This window comes from Muntiacus reevesi, chromosome 17, assembly GCF_963930625.1.
Source record: "Muntiacus reevesi chromosome 17, mMunRee1.1, whole genome shotgun sequence".
Classification (NCBI taxonomy): Eukaryota; Metazoa; Chordata; class Mammalia; order Artiodactyla; family Cervidae; genus Muntiacus; species Muntiacus reevesi.
Window position 1 is genome coordinate 22,551,669 of NC_089265.1, and position 15,896 is coordinate 22,567,564.

General features: G+C 36.9%; 1 protein-coding gene across 3 annotated transcripts in view; it reads left to right on the forward strand.

Moving 5' to 3' along the window:
- Positions 1-15,896, forward strand: part of MLLT3 (MLLT3 super elongation complex subunit) — a 285,614-nt gene that overhangs the window by 158,072 nt on the left and 111,646 nt on the right. For all 3 annotated transcript variants that reach the window (XM_065908251.1, XM_065908252.1, XM_065908250.1), the window contains exon 4: positions 8,843-8,986. In XM_065908251.1, coding sequence (XP_065764323.1) covers positions 8,843-8,986 — 144 coding nt within the window. The remainder of the gene's footprint in view (positions 1-8,842; positions 8,987-15,896) is intronic.

The window sequence follows — 15,896 nt, forward strand, 5'->3', positions numbered from 1 at the left end:
TATCTCATCTTTATCTGATACACACATACAACACACACATATACAGTTATATCAGCTGCTGCTGCTGCTGCTAAGTTGCTTCAGTTGTGTCTTACTTTTAGCGACCCCATGGACTGCAGCCTACCAGGCTCCTCTGTCAATGGAATTTTCCAGGCGAAGGTATTGGAGTGGGTTGCCATTGCCTTCTCTGGTTATATCAGCAAGTGGATATTATGGATTCTATTGGATTTTAAAAATTTCAACAGTGCATAAATGGCAAAACACACAGACTATATAATATTGGACAAATTGCTCAACCTCTGTGGGGCTGACTGTCCTTATTTATAAAATGGGGATAGGATAAGAGTACCTACCTCGTAAAGTAGCTAGGAGGAATTGATCAAATAAAGCAATGTAGAGTATTTAGAATGATGCTTCATGTGTAAGTAAGCACTTAGTAAATACTAGCTGTTATTTTTAATCACCCTGTTTCTTTCTTTCATTCCTTTCCTGATTACTAAGGTAATCATAGTTCCTAAAATCTGCTCCAAAGTGAGATAATTCACTTTTTTTAAAAAAGGAATTGAGCTATTAGAATGTTGTGTCATCCAAGCTAGTGTTCCACAAAGTCTGGTGCTTGGACCAGCAGCATTGGCATCACCCAAGAACTGGTTGGAAATGAGATTCTCAGGCTCTATCCCAGATCTGTTGAATCAGAATCTCTGGGATGGGGCCTGGAAATCTGCACATTTATTGGCCTTCCAGGTAAACAAACACCAGTAAGTATGAGAACCCTGATAAGCCACTCCTGGAATACTGTCTTACCAACTTTTTCTTTTTCCTTTTAATTGAAGTATAGTTGTTTGCAATATTGTGTTCCATTGGCTTTTTTTTTTTTTAAGTCTTTGTTGTGTTTGTCACAACATTGCTTCTGTTTCATGGTTTGGTTTTTTGACGGAGAGGCATGTGGGATCTTAACTCCCTGACCAGGGATCGAACTCTTATCCCCTGCATTGGAAGGTGAAGTGTTAACCACTGGACCACCATGAAAGTCCCTCCACTGACTTTTTCAACGTATAGAAGGCCCAGCCTTCAATTCAATAAAAGCCTCTGTGATTAAGAGATAATTTGCTTTTAAATAAACTCTACTGGAACTATCTTGAAAAGTTGGAATGTGTAGAAAACAGGGGTAGATTTTATTTTCCATATTTTTAAATTTTTTTCAAAAACCAGTTCCCTCATGTGCCACATTGCTGCTCCATGACCCTCCTATACATGTTACCCTTTTAAATTGTTTATATTTGTATTTTGGGAACATTATTTGGTGGTATTACACAGTATTACACATAATCTATTTCTGTGTAAATTTTTTGAGTGTTTACTTTGTCCATGGCAGTTTGCTAAACCTTTTACATATGATACTTTATTCAGCTGGTTTATAAGAACTTTTGAGAGGTTATTATTCCTACTCTACAGGAAAGGAAACTGAGTCATGGAAAGATTACATGGCTTGTCCAAGGCCACACACAGTTGGAAAGTGTTAAAACCAGACTCTTAATCTAGGTCTTTCTCTCCATTGGCAATTCTCTTAACTTCTGTTCCTCAGAAGAAGTCACTCTTTGCCAGAATAATTACCTTCCTCAGTAGTAATACCACTGAAATGTTCACATGTTTTTCATCAAATCAGAATTTGTTGAGATGTGCTTATGTCTGTTCATATGACATGCTTTCACACTGACGTATGGATTTGTTTTTTCTCATTTCAAGATTTCCCTTAGGAAATTAGTTTTTAGCTTTCTTTTTTTCCTTCATTTAAAAAATTGAGATATAACTTACACATCATAAAATTCATCCTTTAAAAGTATACAACTCTGTGGGTTTTAATATATTATACAAACATCACCAGTGTTTAATTCTAGGACATTTTCATCACCTCATAAGAAAACCCTGCATCCATCAGCAATCGCTCCTCATTTCTTCCTCTCCCAACTCCTGGGATTAATCTGTTTCCTTTAAACCATTCATCTATTTCCTTTCTGTGTGTAATATCCTATTCTGGGCAATTCGTATATGTGGAAGCGTACAATGTGTGGCCTTTTGTGTCTGCCTTCTTTCATTTACTGTATTTTCAAGGTTTATCCATGTTATAGGATGTACCAATACTTGCTCCTTTTTATAACTGAATACTGTTCCATTGTATAATGTAGCCCACTGTACATGCCACACTTTATTTATATTCATATTTATAATTTGATGGACATTTGACTTGTTTCCATCTTTGCCCTATGAATACTGCTGCTATGAACATTCATATGCAAGTTTTTGTGTGGATATACGTTTTCAAGTCTCCTGGGCATATACCTAGGTGGAGTTGTTGGGTTGTGTGGTAACTCTGTGTTTAAATTAACTTTTTGAAGAACTGCCAAACTGTTTTCCAAAATGACCGTACTATTTTACATTTCTACCGGCAGTGTATGAAAGGTACATTGAAAGCTTTAGTTTGAAAATAATGCTGCAATGAAGTATCTTCCCTCCTACTTGGTTTTGAACTTTTCTGGTCACTTTTACAAGCTCTCATTTCCTCACAGAGATATATTTTCTGAACTGCCAAGTTCCCTTCTTTACAGAAATAATTGGAATCTCCTCATCCACCTGATTTAAAAAGAAAATAAATGCAGGATGAAGAGGCAGCAAGTAATGTGTGTAACACGTGGACACACACAAATGCAGTCTTGGTAATTTGGGGAGCAACTCTTATGACTGAAAGACGTACTATTTATTCACTTGTGAGGAAGTTTCAATTTCTTAAAATAAGAAAGAAGAAAAATGCACTCGAGATGGAAAATAGTTATTCCTTGTTAGCCACTGTGAAATAGACATGTTGGCTCACCACTGTTTAGTAGATATCCTATTTAGTGTCCAGATTAGTTGATTTCTATTTTCTAGTTTTAGATTTTCTTTTAAGATTTTATACTTAATAATTGCCGTTTCCCCCCACCCCCACCCAGGTGCATAATGGAAAGTATTTCAGTGTTTATAATCTGAAAAAGTATATACATACATACATATATGTGCTCAGTCGTGCCCAACTCTTTGCAACCCCATGGACTGTAGCCCACCAGGCTCCTCTTGTCATGGAATTTTCCCAGCAAGAATACTGGAGTGAGTTGCCCTTTCCTCCTCCAAGGGATCTTCCTGACTCAGGAATCGAACCCACATCCCTTGTGTCTCCTGCATTGGCAGACAAATTCTTTTCCACTGTGCCAGGATATACCTAATTGTAGAGATGTGGGTTAATTACTGATGGGTTAATAATGCACACAATGCTATCTAGCAATTAATGTAGCAAGATGGACATGTCAATAAAACAAAAATGATGACTTAAATGTTACAGAAGTTGTTGTATACGGTTACGATATCACTTATGTATACAACCATCACTTACGTATGAAACCAAGAATAAATGAGGTTACAGAGACACACATATGTAGTACAAGAACCTGAGTGGGAAGGACAGCACAGGAACCAAAGGGCATGGTTTACTGGGGGAAGAGGGATGGAAAGGCCTGTATTTATAAAACTTTATTTCTTTAGAGAAAAAGGCAAACTAACATGATAAAAGTGTTGTCATCTGTTAAAACTCAGTGGAAAATGCATGGGTGTAGTATTTTAAGTACTTTTCTGTATGTTATTGATTCTTTAATTAAAATTATTGCTGTGTCATCTCTTTTAATTTATCTTAGAGTATCTTAGAAAGCAAAATTTTGCTGTCTTTTATTCTGGACCTCCAAGCTAGATGTATTTCTTATATCTCTTCCTACTGAAATGACCCATGGGTGAAAATTTAGTAGGTCTGGGCCATTTCTCCAGAATGTTCATTTCATTTCTTTTGAGTGTATGTCATTGTCTTTATCCCTGGAGTCTACTTAATTCTGTCTTGTAGAAAGAACATCCATTATAACAATGGTTTATGAAAAAGTATTATTTCAAGTCTTCAAAGGGGATGAGAGAAAGCAGCAAAAGACCTCCACTTGGTGTTGGAAGGGGCCTGCCACCGCATATTCAGTATATATCATCTTGTCCTTGCTCCCATCTCCATCCTAGTACTTTTCCTGCTTACAATAAGCTTGTCTTCAGTTTTGCTCACTTATCTGAGAGGTCCGAGTCAAGAGGGGTGGTGGAGTGACAGTGCTTGTTTTGAGTTCTTGTTTATTCTCTTTTTTTGTGGTTGTATGCAATGAAACAAGCCTATCTGTGAGAATCATGTGTGTTTCAGAAACTAAACCAAGAGGCCCACTGAAACATAATTGACTGTAGCACTTCAGGTTTGAAAAGATCCCATGCTTCTCTCTCTCATTCTGTCCTCAGAAAAGTACATAAGTACATGTCAAGGACTGAAGCAGACTGAGAGGAATAATTTAATGTTGCCAAAACCAGGTTTCCAGCCTCTAGGAAATGTATTCATTTTATATGGAGAATAAATACGTGCTTCCTTCTTTGAACTTTGAAGAAGAATCTTTTCTATGGAGCATAGGTTGATGTTAGATTGATGTCAGCCCTCTGAGAAAGATATTCAGTTGGTCAGAACAAATTTATGGGTACTTTTTACTTTTTATAAAAGAATTTTAAAAGAAAATTGCCCTGAGGATTCATGCAAAGATAGCCACTTTTTGTGGTCATTTAGCCTTAGTTTTACTGAAAAGTGATTTTTTTCCCTTCTTTTTTCTCTTGGTTATAAACTGATGTGAATTGTAAAGTGATGTTACTACCTCTCTCTTTTTATTCTGGTAATTATTATATTCATCAGTGTATTTTTTTTTTTTTTCTTTAGAAAGTGTGCGGGAGTATACTGCTAGTAAAAGTGAATGGAATAAAACTTAGGAGTTATTCCTTTCACTTCATTTGATCATTGTTAACTATTTGGTATGGCCTTTCCAGTTTACTCCCCATCCATTTGCATAGATAAAAAAGTATGTCTGTGTAGAGCTTGGCAAGAGTATAATATATCACATTTTAATATTTTCCTGTGACTTGCCTTTAATTCCCCTAGTGATAGGTCTTTCCAAGTTTTTGGAAATATCTGCATGGTATTCCATGGTAATGATATCATGCAGATTATCCATATTTTTTGTCTACTATAAGCAATGACCTCAAACATTTTATTTTACATCTATATCTACATTTACATACTTTTGCACACATATTTGAGTATTTCTGTGGAGGAGATTCTTAGAAGCAGATTTACTGAGTTAAACATTGTATGCATTTAGTATGTTGATAGATATTGCTAGTGTGTCTTCTCAAAGGCTTTACCAATTTGCATTCCCAATTGTAAGATAGAAAATGGCCCTTCTTATTTTTCAAATGAATTCTATGGTTATAATGACTATTTTGCAATTCAGAGAAAAGGCAGATAAGCTAAAAAAAAAAAAAAGATTATGATAATTACATTAGTAAAGGAATGCTATAACAGGGATGTCTAATCCAGATGGGTTAGGAGGGTTTGGGAGACTTTTCACAGGAGTTCTTGCTTCAGTTAGGTCTTGAATGATGAACCTGCATTAAAAGAGGAAAGTTTGCTGGGAGGGGAAACATTTTTGACAATGGGGAAGACTATATGTGAAAGGCAAATTGACTGAGATAGTAGGAAACACTGGGGAACAGCAAGTGCTTCACCTTTGTGAAAGGACAGAGCCTAGTAAGAGCACAAAGGAAATGCAGGAAAGGTATTAAAAGACTGTAATGGTTATTACCAGGAAGTGGGATTTTTATCCTGTAGAAAATGATGAGCCATTAAAGGCTTTTATGTCAATGGGAAGATGTAATCTGACTTTTGTGTTAGAAAGATCACTCTCTTGTCATTGTGGGTGGTAGAAAGGGGTAAGTTTAAAAACAGAGGCAACCAGATGAGGAATGATCAAAGTCCAAGTGAAGGCAGTGGTTAGCGTGACTAGAGCAGAGGGCATAGATTTGAGAGCTCCTACGGAGGAATACTAAACAGAGCTCAGGAACAGTTTGACTGTGATGAGTAAGGGAGAAGGAAGTGTTAGGGATGATTGTAGTGGTAAGATTTCTGTTTGCCATCATACAGAGTCTAGGAGAAAGGACACATGAAGATAACTTCAGTTTAGGATAATGCGTGACTTTGCTGTTGCTGCGGTTCATCCCAGTGGAGGTGTGGTTAGACTGGAATACAAGCAAATGGAGTCAGGTGCCGCGCTGGAGGTAAAGAGAGGGGAGTCGCGGTCATGTAGCAGGAACCAGCTTCCTGTAGTGGGTGTTGTCTCCCTGGGGAACTTTGCGAAAAGATACAGGGCATTTAAGAGTCAATGAAAAAGGAGACACAACAGCTTGTGATGAAAACTAAGAAGGAATGCCAGTAAGTGTGAGGAAAATGGCACCCTGAGAGAGAATGGCATTCTGATCAAGGAAAGAAGCAGCAAGTTTTCTGCCAGATGAGTAATAGAAGTGAGAGACAGTGAGTGAATGAGTAGAGACTATGATTTGGGTAAGTTTGAATGAAGAGGTGAAACCCATGAATATGTAGTAGGTAATACCTACATTCTGACAGTTTCAGTTGCTAAGACTTTTTAATCAGAAGAACTGGGTTCAAATCACTTTGTTATATTACGCTTTAGTAATATAACAAACTCTTTTTTGAAAAATAATGTTTATTTGACTATGTAATTTTAGAAAATACTGTAAGTAAAAAACACACAAATTCCTCATGTTGCTGGTGGAATTTTAAAATGGTGCAGTCACCCTGGAAAACAGTAAGGTTGTTCCTAAAAAATGTGCAACATAGAGTTACATTATGACCCAGAAATTGCACTCCTAGATGTATATCCAGGAGAAATGAAAATGTATGTCCATACAAAAAAAAAACTTGTACACAAATGTTCAGAGCAGCATTGTTCATAATGGCCAGAAATGGAAACAACTCACATTTCTGTTTACCAACAAATGGATAACCAAAATCAAGAATACCCATGTGATGTGTTATTATTCAGCTGTAAAAAGGAACGGACACATGCTACAACATGGATGAACCTCAGAAACATCATGCTGAGTATGAGAAGCCAGTCACAAAAGATCACATATTGTGTATATATTTTATGTATGTTCATGTATTTATGCAAAATGTCTGGAATAAGCAACTCCATAGAAGCAGAAATAGATTAGTGATGCCAGGGGATGCAGGATCTGGGGGACTGGGTAATGACTACTAATGATTTTGAGATATCTTTCTGGAGTGATGAAAATCTGAAATTAGAAGGTGGTGATAATTTCATAACTCTGTGAATGTACTAAAACCCAGTAAGTATTACACTCCTAATGGGTAAATTTTATGATATGTGAATTATTTCTCAATAAAGCTATTATTAAAAAAACATAAATAGTTGTTATTAAAAAAGTAAAATGGCGAAGTTAATGACAAATGAAAAAAAGGTAACATATCACAGGGATGGTTAATATCTATAATACACAAGGACTTTTATATAAAGTAATAAATTCTAAGTGCTTTAATTTCCTCATCTGTGAAACAGAGCTGACAGTTGACCCTAAGGAGAGCTATGAGAATTAAATGAGATAAATGTTAAAGAACATATTATTGTTACTGTTAAACTGAGTATTCATTTCCCTGTGGATGCCTGAGAATCTGTCAGTAGAAAGCTTTAGATGTTTAGCTAGCTGAAGTAATGACTGGAGAGTAGAACCTTGAGTATCATGGAATTATAATTATTGTATTCTCTTGGATATGTGCTGTTTTGTCCTCCAGGAAAATGCCATATGTTTATTCACTTCACAGGCATTATTGCATTTTTACGACGCACAGGGCACTAAGCTAGTTGTTGAGGGTACAATGATGACCCAGCCATTATTCCTCCTTTCAAAGATCTTATGATCCAGCAGGGTAAAAGGAGATAGTAAGAAGAGAGTTATTCTAAGACGTGGCGAGGATAAGAGAGAGAGGCACAGAGAACAGAGGAGAGACAGGACTGGAGTTCAAGGAAGCCTTCCCCATAAAACCTGAATAGAGAGAGATGAGTAGAAGTTACCCAGGTAAAGCAGAAGGTGGAGACATGGAGGTAGATAATGACCCTGGTAATGTAAAGCAAGAGTGAAACCCAGGGTTAACTGAGAATGAGTGAAATCTGGGAGCAACCAACCACAGCACGTGGCTAGACCATCAGGTGGGTGGAAAGGCTATGGTGAGATACGGAACCAAGAGCAGATGCTGAAAATCCTAAGTGGCACATAGGTGAGCTCAGATTATTATTCTGATGGCACTGGGAACTTGTGAAATGTTAATCAAGGAGTGAAAATGGCTAGGTTTTTGTTTCATATGGATAATTTGGAGGCCTGAATGAAGAAGGAAACGATAATCTATCCTGAAGTAGGAAGAACTGCTAGAGGAAGGATTTTATAGTAGTCTGGGCAATGTGTAAGAGCATGCCAGGTATGGGTTAGAGGGCTTCTTCAGGAGATACTTTAAGAGAGAAAACGGCTGCTCTTGATGATGGGTGTAGGCGGTAGAGTCAGGGGAGGAAGAGTCGGTTCAAGGGTGTCTTAGGGCCCCAGTTGAGTGACTGTGTTAGTGGTGTTATATCTCTTAAGAGATTTCAAGAAAGATGATGAATTTATTCTTTTCCATTTTCCTCGAAGACAAGAAACTAATTTTTCAGATGTTTCCATTTTGCTTTGTAGATAGCTCCATGATGATTTTTTCCCCCAGTACTTCTTTGACACTATAGCTGTTAGACCTCTGGGTCTTTTCTGATCCTTCTCAGGAGTAAACTTTTGCTCTCTAAGTCTCTATTTATGCCTAACTCTCTGTGTTCTTTTTTTTTTTAACTTCTAGGAAGAACCTAAGAAAGTTCGCTTTGATTATGACTTATTCCTGCATCTTGAAGGCCATCCACCAGTGAATCACCTCCGCTGTGAAAAGCTGACTTTCAACAACCCCACAGAAGAGTTCAGAAGAAAGTTGCTGAAGGCAGGAGGGGTAAGTGATACTGTTTTCTTGTGAAAAGCCTTCCCATAGAAAGCTAGTTCCTAATGTGTCAAGAAGTATGATAGTGTTTTGAGAGAGGTAAAAGAAATGAAGCACCTTAATGACCTCACTGTGTACTCATGATTTGAAAAGAATAGGTAAGCAAACAATATTTTAAGTAGCTATGAGTCTGAAATTACATTATTGGTTAGAAGAGCCTTATAGTCTTATTTGGGCTTCCCTGGTTGCTCAGTGGTAAAGAATCTACCTGCAACGCAGGAGACAATGCAGGAGACTCTGGTTTGGTCCCTGGGTCAGAAAGATCCCCTGGAGGAGGGCATGGCAATTCACTCTAGTATTCTTGCCTGGAGAATCCCATGGACAAAGGAGTCTAGTGGGCTACAGTCCATAGTGTCACAAAGAGTCAGACACTATTGAAGCGAATTAGCATGCACACGTAGTCTACACAGTTCAGATTTATTTCGACAACAATCCAAACCCAAACTAGTTTCTGTTAAGAACAATGCCTTAATTTTATTTTGGTGTATTGAAAGTTACATTAAAAATTATATTGTCCAAATTTTAAGGTCAAAATTAATAGAAAAGATGCATTCATTCAAATTACGTAGTTTTCATTTAAAAGCATATTTTTGTTTGTTTGAATTATGTGTAGGTAAAAGATGGATTTTTCTTTTTAAGATAATGATAATTAGCATAGTAAGTTTTTGCACATGTGAATTGGCTAGGATAGGGAAAATCTTTTAAGTGGAATTTCTCAAAAACATGGAATGTTTGCTTGCAGCGAAGTTAGCTACACAGCCAAACATTATTGATGGGTCGAAATCTACTTACCATTGAGGGCTACTGGGGCCATCAGCTTCTACTTTAGCTGAACTCCTGTGTCATATTATGTAGGCAGTTCAGATCCCATAACATTTTGCGGTGTGTTTTTTTTTTTTTTTTTAATTATTATTATATATTTTTTTCCTTTTTTTCCTTGTGCATTCTTTAGGATTTCCTTCCTTTAGTTTTACTGAAATGTTTTTGAAGTTTTGCATTCATTAGCTTGTTATAGGAAGGGTGTGTAGATGGTAACTTCTCAAGATGTCTCCTTTCACTGATAAACTCTACCTGAGAGCTTTGTAGGAAAGAATTGGATTTTATACAGGGCAACATTCATCTGAAGTTCTACAAAAACTTCTACCATATTTCATTCCACACTGTGCTGCATGTCAGTAGATTATGGGTTAAATAGATTTTGATGGGTCAGCTTTGGAAATGAATGACCATTTATAGTACTTCATGGGGAAATGCATCTTGATAAAGAAATGGGATTTTGTCATACAACTTGTTTTAAAGCTAGGGATTTATTATACATTTATTCAGGAATTTATTTAAACAAACCCTACTTGATTCTTTTTAGTTATCTAGAGCACAATGTTGATGCTGCTTATTTGTAACTATACCCTTAAAAATGAGCCTGTCCATTTTATATCCTAATCATTCCCATAATTTTTCTTTTTAAGAGGATGGCATTTTATACCTCTGGTTATTCCGCTCGGATATGTGGTTAGGTAGGTAATTGGAGTGTGTGAATTATGGAGCTTGAGTACATCAGGCTTCTGATAAGGGTCGTCGGAAAAAGTAAATATGACACAAGAACTTTTTAAAACATCCACTTAGTCCTGGAGTACTCAAGGGTTGTTTGTGAGCTGGAGAAGAGGTTACAGGTCAGTGATAATGTAGCAGAGTGCGGCCCTGCGCCCTGATGAGGTCTCTGGTTGATTTCTGTCTTTCTCTCCACTCAGCTTTTATCTCAGAGTTATCCTCCTTGACTTCTAACTTCCCTTCTTTGTATTTCTTTAAGTGCTATTCAAAGCCTGCCTGTTTTCTCCCTTTAGATTTGCATTGTGTCTTGACAACTGGAAAATGTGAAGTACTCAAGACACCCATTATTCGACAGAAGTTCTTTAAGTGACTCACTTGAGTGAATTTTGTACTAAAATTAACATTTAAAAATTCATTTGAAATACTAGTAATCTCATAGATTCTGTCCATTTCACATTGGAGGGTTAAAATAGTCTTTGATGGAAACGGGAGAATCTGAACCATTAAACTGTCTTATTGAGATTTTTGGATACCTCATATTTTGTTCGCCTGACATTTAAATTTTTATCATTGTTGTTGTTCAGTCGATAAGTAGCGTCCGACTCTTTACTATTAATGCAGTCTGTCATGGTGTCAGCTGTCTTATGAGCCATTTTGATGTGATCAGAGATCTGTTTCTCCAGCTTCATGGAGATACCATTGATGTATATATAACTTGAGGTTACAGCGTGTTGATTTGATACACTTGTATATTGCAGAATCATTATCACCATGGCATTAGCTAACACCTGCATCACATCAGGTAATTATCATTTCTCTTTTGTGGTGAGATCATTTGACTTACTGTTAGCAAATTTCACATATAATTTAGTTATTTACTATAACCATCATGCTGCACATCAGATCCCTAGAACTTAGTCATCTTATAACTAGAAGTTTGCGCTCTTTGATCCATACCTTCCCTTCTCTCGCACCTCCCCTCTCCCAGCCCTTGATAAGTACCATTCTGGCCTCTGTTTTTATGAGTTTAACTTTTTTCAGATTGTACATATAAGCAATATCATACAGTTTGTCTGACTCATTTCACTTAGCCTAATGTCCTCAAGGTTCGTCCATGTTGTTGTAAACGGGAGGATGTCCTTCCTTCTCATGGTTGAATAATATTCTGTTGTGTACACACATGCACATACACAAATCTCCACATCATCTTTATCCCTTCATCTGTTGATGAACACTTTGGTTATTTTCATATCTTAGCTATTGTGAAAAATGCTACAGTGAACATGGGAGGACAGATATATTGTATCTTCAGTATCCTGTTTTAATGTCCTTTGGGTATATACCCAGAAGTGTGATTGCTGGATCATATGTAGTTCTATTTTTAATTTTTTGAGGAAGGTTCATATTGTTTTCCATAGTGACTGCACTGTAGGATTTACAGTCTTGACCACAGTACACAAGGGTTCCCTTTTCTCCACATTCTTGTCAACACTTGCCACCTCTTGTCTTCTTGATGACAGCCATTGTTACTGGTATGAGGTAATAGCTTATTTTGATTTGAATTTTTCTGATGATTAGTGATGCCAAGTAACTTTTCATGCATTTATTGGTCATCTGTATAGTTTCTTTGGAAAAACATCTATTTGGATTCTCTGCCATTTAAAAATCATACTGTTTGAATTTTTTTTTTTTTTTTTTTGCCATTGGGTTGTTTGAGTTCTTTATATATTTTGAATATTAATCTCTTATCAGATATATGATTTGCAAATATTTTCTCCCATTTCTTTTCATTTTTTTGATGGTTTCCTTTGCTGGGCAGCTTTTTAGTTTGATGTGGTTCCACTTGTTTGTTTTTGCTTTTGTTGCCTTTGCTTTTGATGTCTATTAGCAAATCTTATGCTCATGACTGTCTCTTTGTATAAACTTTTTTGTTAACTGGAGCCTGGGGTGAAAGGGGGGTGCTGTTTTTCCTTATATTTAAATATTGCATATGTACCATGGAGGTATATGTTGTTTTTAAAGGAAAAAATCAATCCCTTCTTCATATGTACTGTGTGAAATCATGTATAGCCTGAGGCATGAGTAGAGTAAACTTACCATTTTGGCTGTAGTTCCTTCTTTTCACTTTTTTCTTTGAAAACAAAAGTACATAGCACTATTAAAAGTAGAACTTGGCTTTTCAAGGGATCAGAAAGGTTGTTTTTAGAGCTGGCAGCATCTCAGAAAATGCTTTTCAGCTTTCAGAAGAAAGTGATTCCAAAGAACATTTTGCCAGAAGAATCTTGAAAAATTACAGATTTTCATAATCTATAAACCTATAAGCTATATGACAACTTTTTTTTGGGTCAGTGAGATTTTCTTCTTTTTACTCTTTTTTTTAAAAAAATGTTGTAATTCTTTTCTAAATAGTGTCAAAGAAATCTTGGTGTGCTTCCCCCTTGGAAGAAAGTTACACTGTCTGTGTTTTTCTCTTGAATAGCTATCTAAAATTAAGGAATCATTGCTTTCAAAGAAAAGAGAAAAAAAAATTGTGGAAAGGACATCTTTGGATTTAAGCATCATTTTCAGAGAATACAGAAGTACAAAATGATTCTAGTTACATGCAGGTATGTTTCTCTAAATGAGAGATGTCATTGGAGCTTATAGGGAAATTGTAGATTTGGTTTACGAGCTAGCCTCTCTGGGGCCTGTGTAAGAAAAAGACAGAGGATAGGGGTTAGAAAGGGGTTTCCCTTGTGGCTCAGTTGGTAAAGAATTTGTCTGCAATGCAGGAGATGCAGGTTCATCCCTGGATCAGGAAGGTCCCCTGGAGAAGGAAATGGCAACCTATTCCAGTATACTTGCCTGGGAAATCCCATGGACAGAGGAGCCTGGCAGACTACAGTCCATGGGACTGCAAGAGTTGGACACAACTTAGTGATTAAACCAGGCCAGAGGTTAAAAATGGAAAATAATAATCTAAGAACTTCTGGAAGGAGATTACCTTCACTTTGAGATCTTACTTTCTTCTTTGGTTGGCAGGAGAGGTAGAAGACAGTGAGCTGTAAACTTCTGAGGGCTAGACTTCATGTCATCTATTTATACTTGAGTTATAAGCAAAAGGATCAAATGTACCCCTTTGGGAAGCAACTCTCACTTTCACTGAGATACTTTTCTTTTTTTTTTTATGAACTGATGAATCCATGTGGAAGGATTTTCAAATATGCTCTTTATGTGTCAAGATTTTTTTTTTAAGGAGTTACAATCACGATAGATGGTTTTCTCTGTTTACTTGATCACCTTCTTAATAGCTGGAATTCAGTCACACTGAAACATGCAGAAGGATTTGACATCCATCACTTTTGATTGAGAGAGGGTGAGTTTTTATGTGGGTGTTGGCAAAGCAATGATACAATGTTTGTCGTATAACTGAAACTTGTCATTTTATTGACTTGTCTCTCTGAATTTTCTTTTGGGAGGGAGTATGAGACAATTGGAGACATTTTAAAATCAGACAGATTTAAATTAAAACCTCATCACTGTCATCTTTTAGCTGAATGACCCTTGGAAAATTATTACATGTTTTTGAATCTCAGTTTATCATCTGTATAGTGGTCAAGACAGTGTTTCCTTCATTGAGAATGTGTAACCATGTTGTGTGGCTCATAGTAGATAACCAGTCCATGGATTCCTTTTTCTTTGATTGCTGGCCTAGAAAATTAGAGCTTTATCTAATTTCATATCAAGCCTTTAAAGGTACAGTGGAAAAGGTTCACTATTTAACATAAGCTACCCTGATGCTGGGAGAGATTGAGGGGGGCAGGAGGAGAAGGGGACGACAGAGGATGAGATGGCTGGATGGCATCACCGACTCAATGGACATGAGTTTGAGTAAACTCCGGGGGTTGGTGATGGACAGGGAGGCCTGGCATGCTGCGATTCATGGGGTCACAAAAAGTTGGACATGACTGAGCGACTGAATTGAACTGAACTGAACCCTAGCTTTATTCACAAGAACATGTGTTTTATCACCAGCGAGTGTGACCAACCCATTGGGTTTAAAGGGAATTAGCCCATTCTATCTTTCTTCAAGGAATTTACATTCTGGCTGTTTGTATTTTGCTTGTATAGACTGAAACAGAGATCTGTTGTCTGTATCATTTTTTAAGCTGTCCATTTTCATTAGAAAAATGATTGATTCTTACCATTGTTCTTAATTCTACATTTCCAGAAGATTATAAGTTTCTCAAAACCCTTAGATTTCCTAACTAGTATGTTCAGTGAGTATATATGTACATCTTGTGCTTCTATGAAGAAGGCACAAAAGGGGCAATCATCTTTAGAGAGTTGAGTTTGTTTTACAGCTGCTCCCTTTTTTTGGCCTAGAAATCAAGTGGTCTGCTTTGGTTGTGTTGTTTTTTATGGGATGGTGGTAGGGTGTTGGTGGGCTTTTTTTTTTTTCCCCTTTCTTTCTTTCCTCAATTAAACAGAGCAAGGTCTAAACATGTTGTTCAGTCTATTTCTGAATCGCTGGCAAGCAGTTAATTCTGGGGACTGAAAATTAAAACTAACCACAGCAGTTGTTAAAACTAGGGTTTCTATAGGCAGAAATCCAATTCTGTTCAGACACCACCTGTTTCAATAGGACGTTTCAGACGCCTATTTGGCAGAATTTGCTGGAGAAGACATGGGGAACATGCTTTCAGTCTGTGTTAAGTCTGCAGCATAATGCAGTCCTGTTTCTCAGAGTGACAGTCTCATTTATATCTGATATGTTTTTGCAAGGAATAAATTGGAATTTTTTGAAGCACTGCTTATTGTGAAGTAGAAATCAGATCCACAGTAGACTCCCAACAAAGGGTTTTGGTTACGAACAGGCCAACAGGATCTTACGATAAGGAGCTTTCCCTAATGCAGCCGTGTCAAGCCATCTGAACATAGCATTTGATCTCAGGGTTCTGGAATGAGTCTTGTGTAGGATGGTTTAGTATTTCCTTTTGTCGGGTAGTTCAGAACACTTTGAATTTCTAAACAGTACAGATCACATTCTCTTCCCCTCAAATTTTAATTTTTTTTAATAGGTAAATACACATCCAATACAAAATGACATATAATGAGTCTTCCTCCGGGCCACCAACGATGCTGTAGTGAATAACATTTTATATAGTTGTTTATTCATATGGATGAGTGTATCTGTAGGATAAATTCCTGGGAGTAAAATCGTAGCTCCAAGGCAAAGTGGAATTTAGATTATGATAGACATTTACAAATTGCCTGCCAAGGATGTTATACCACTCTATGCTTGCATCAACAATGTGTAAGAGTGCCTATTTCA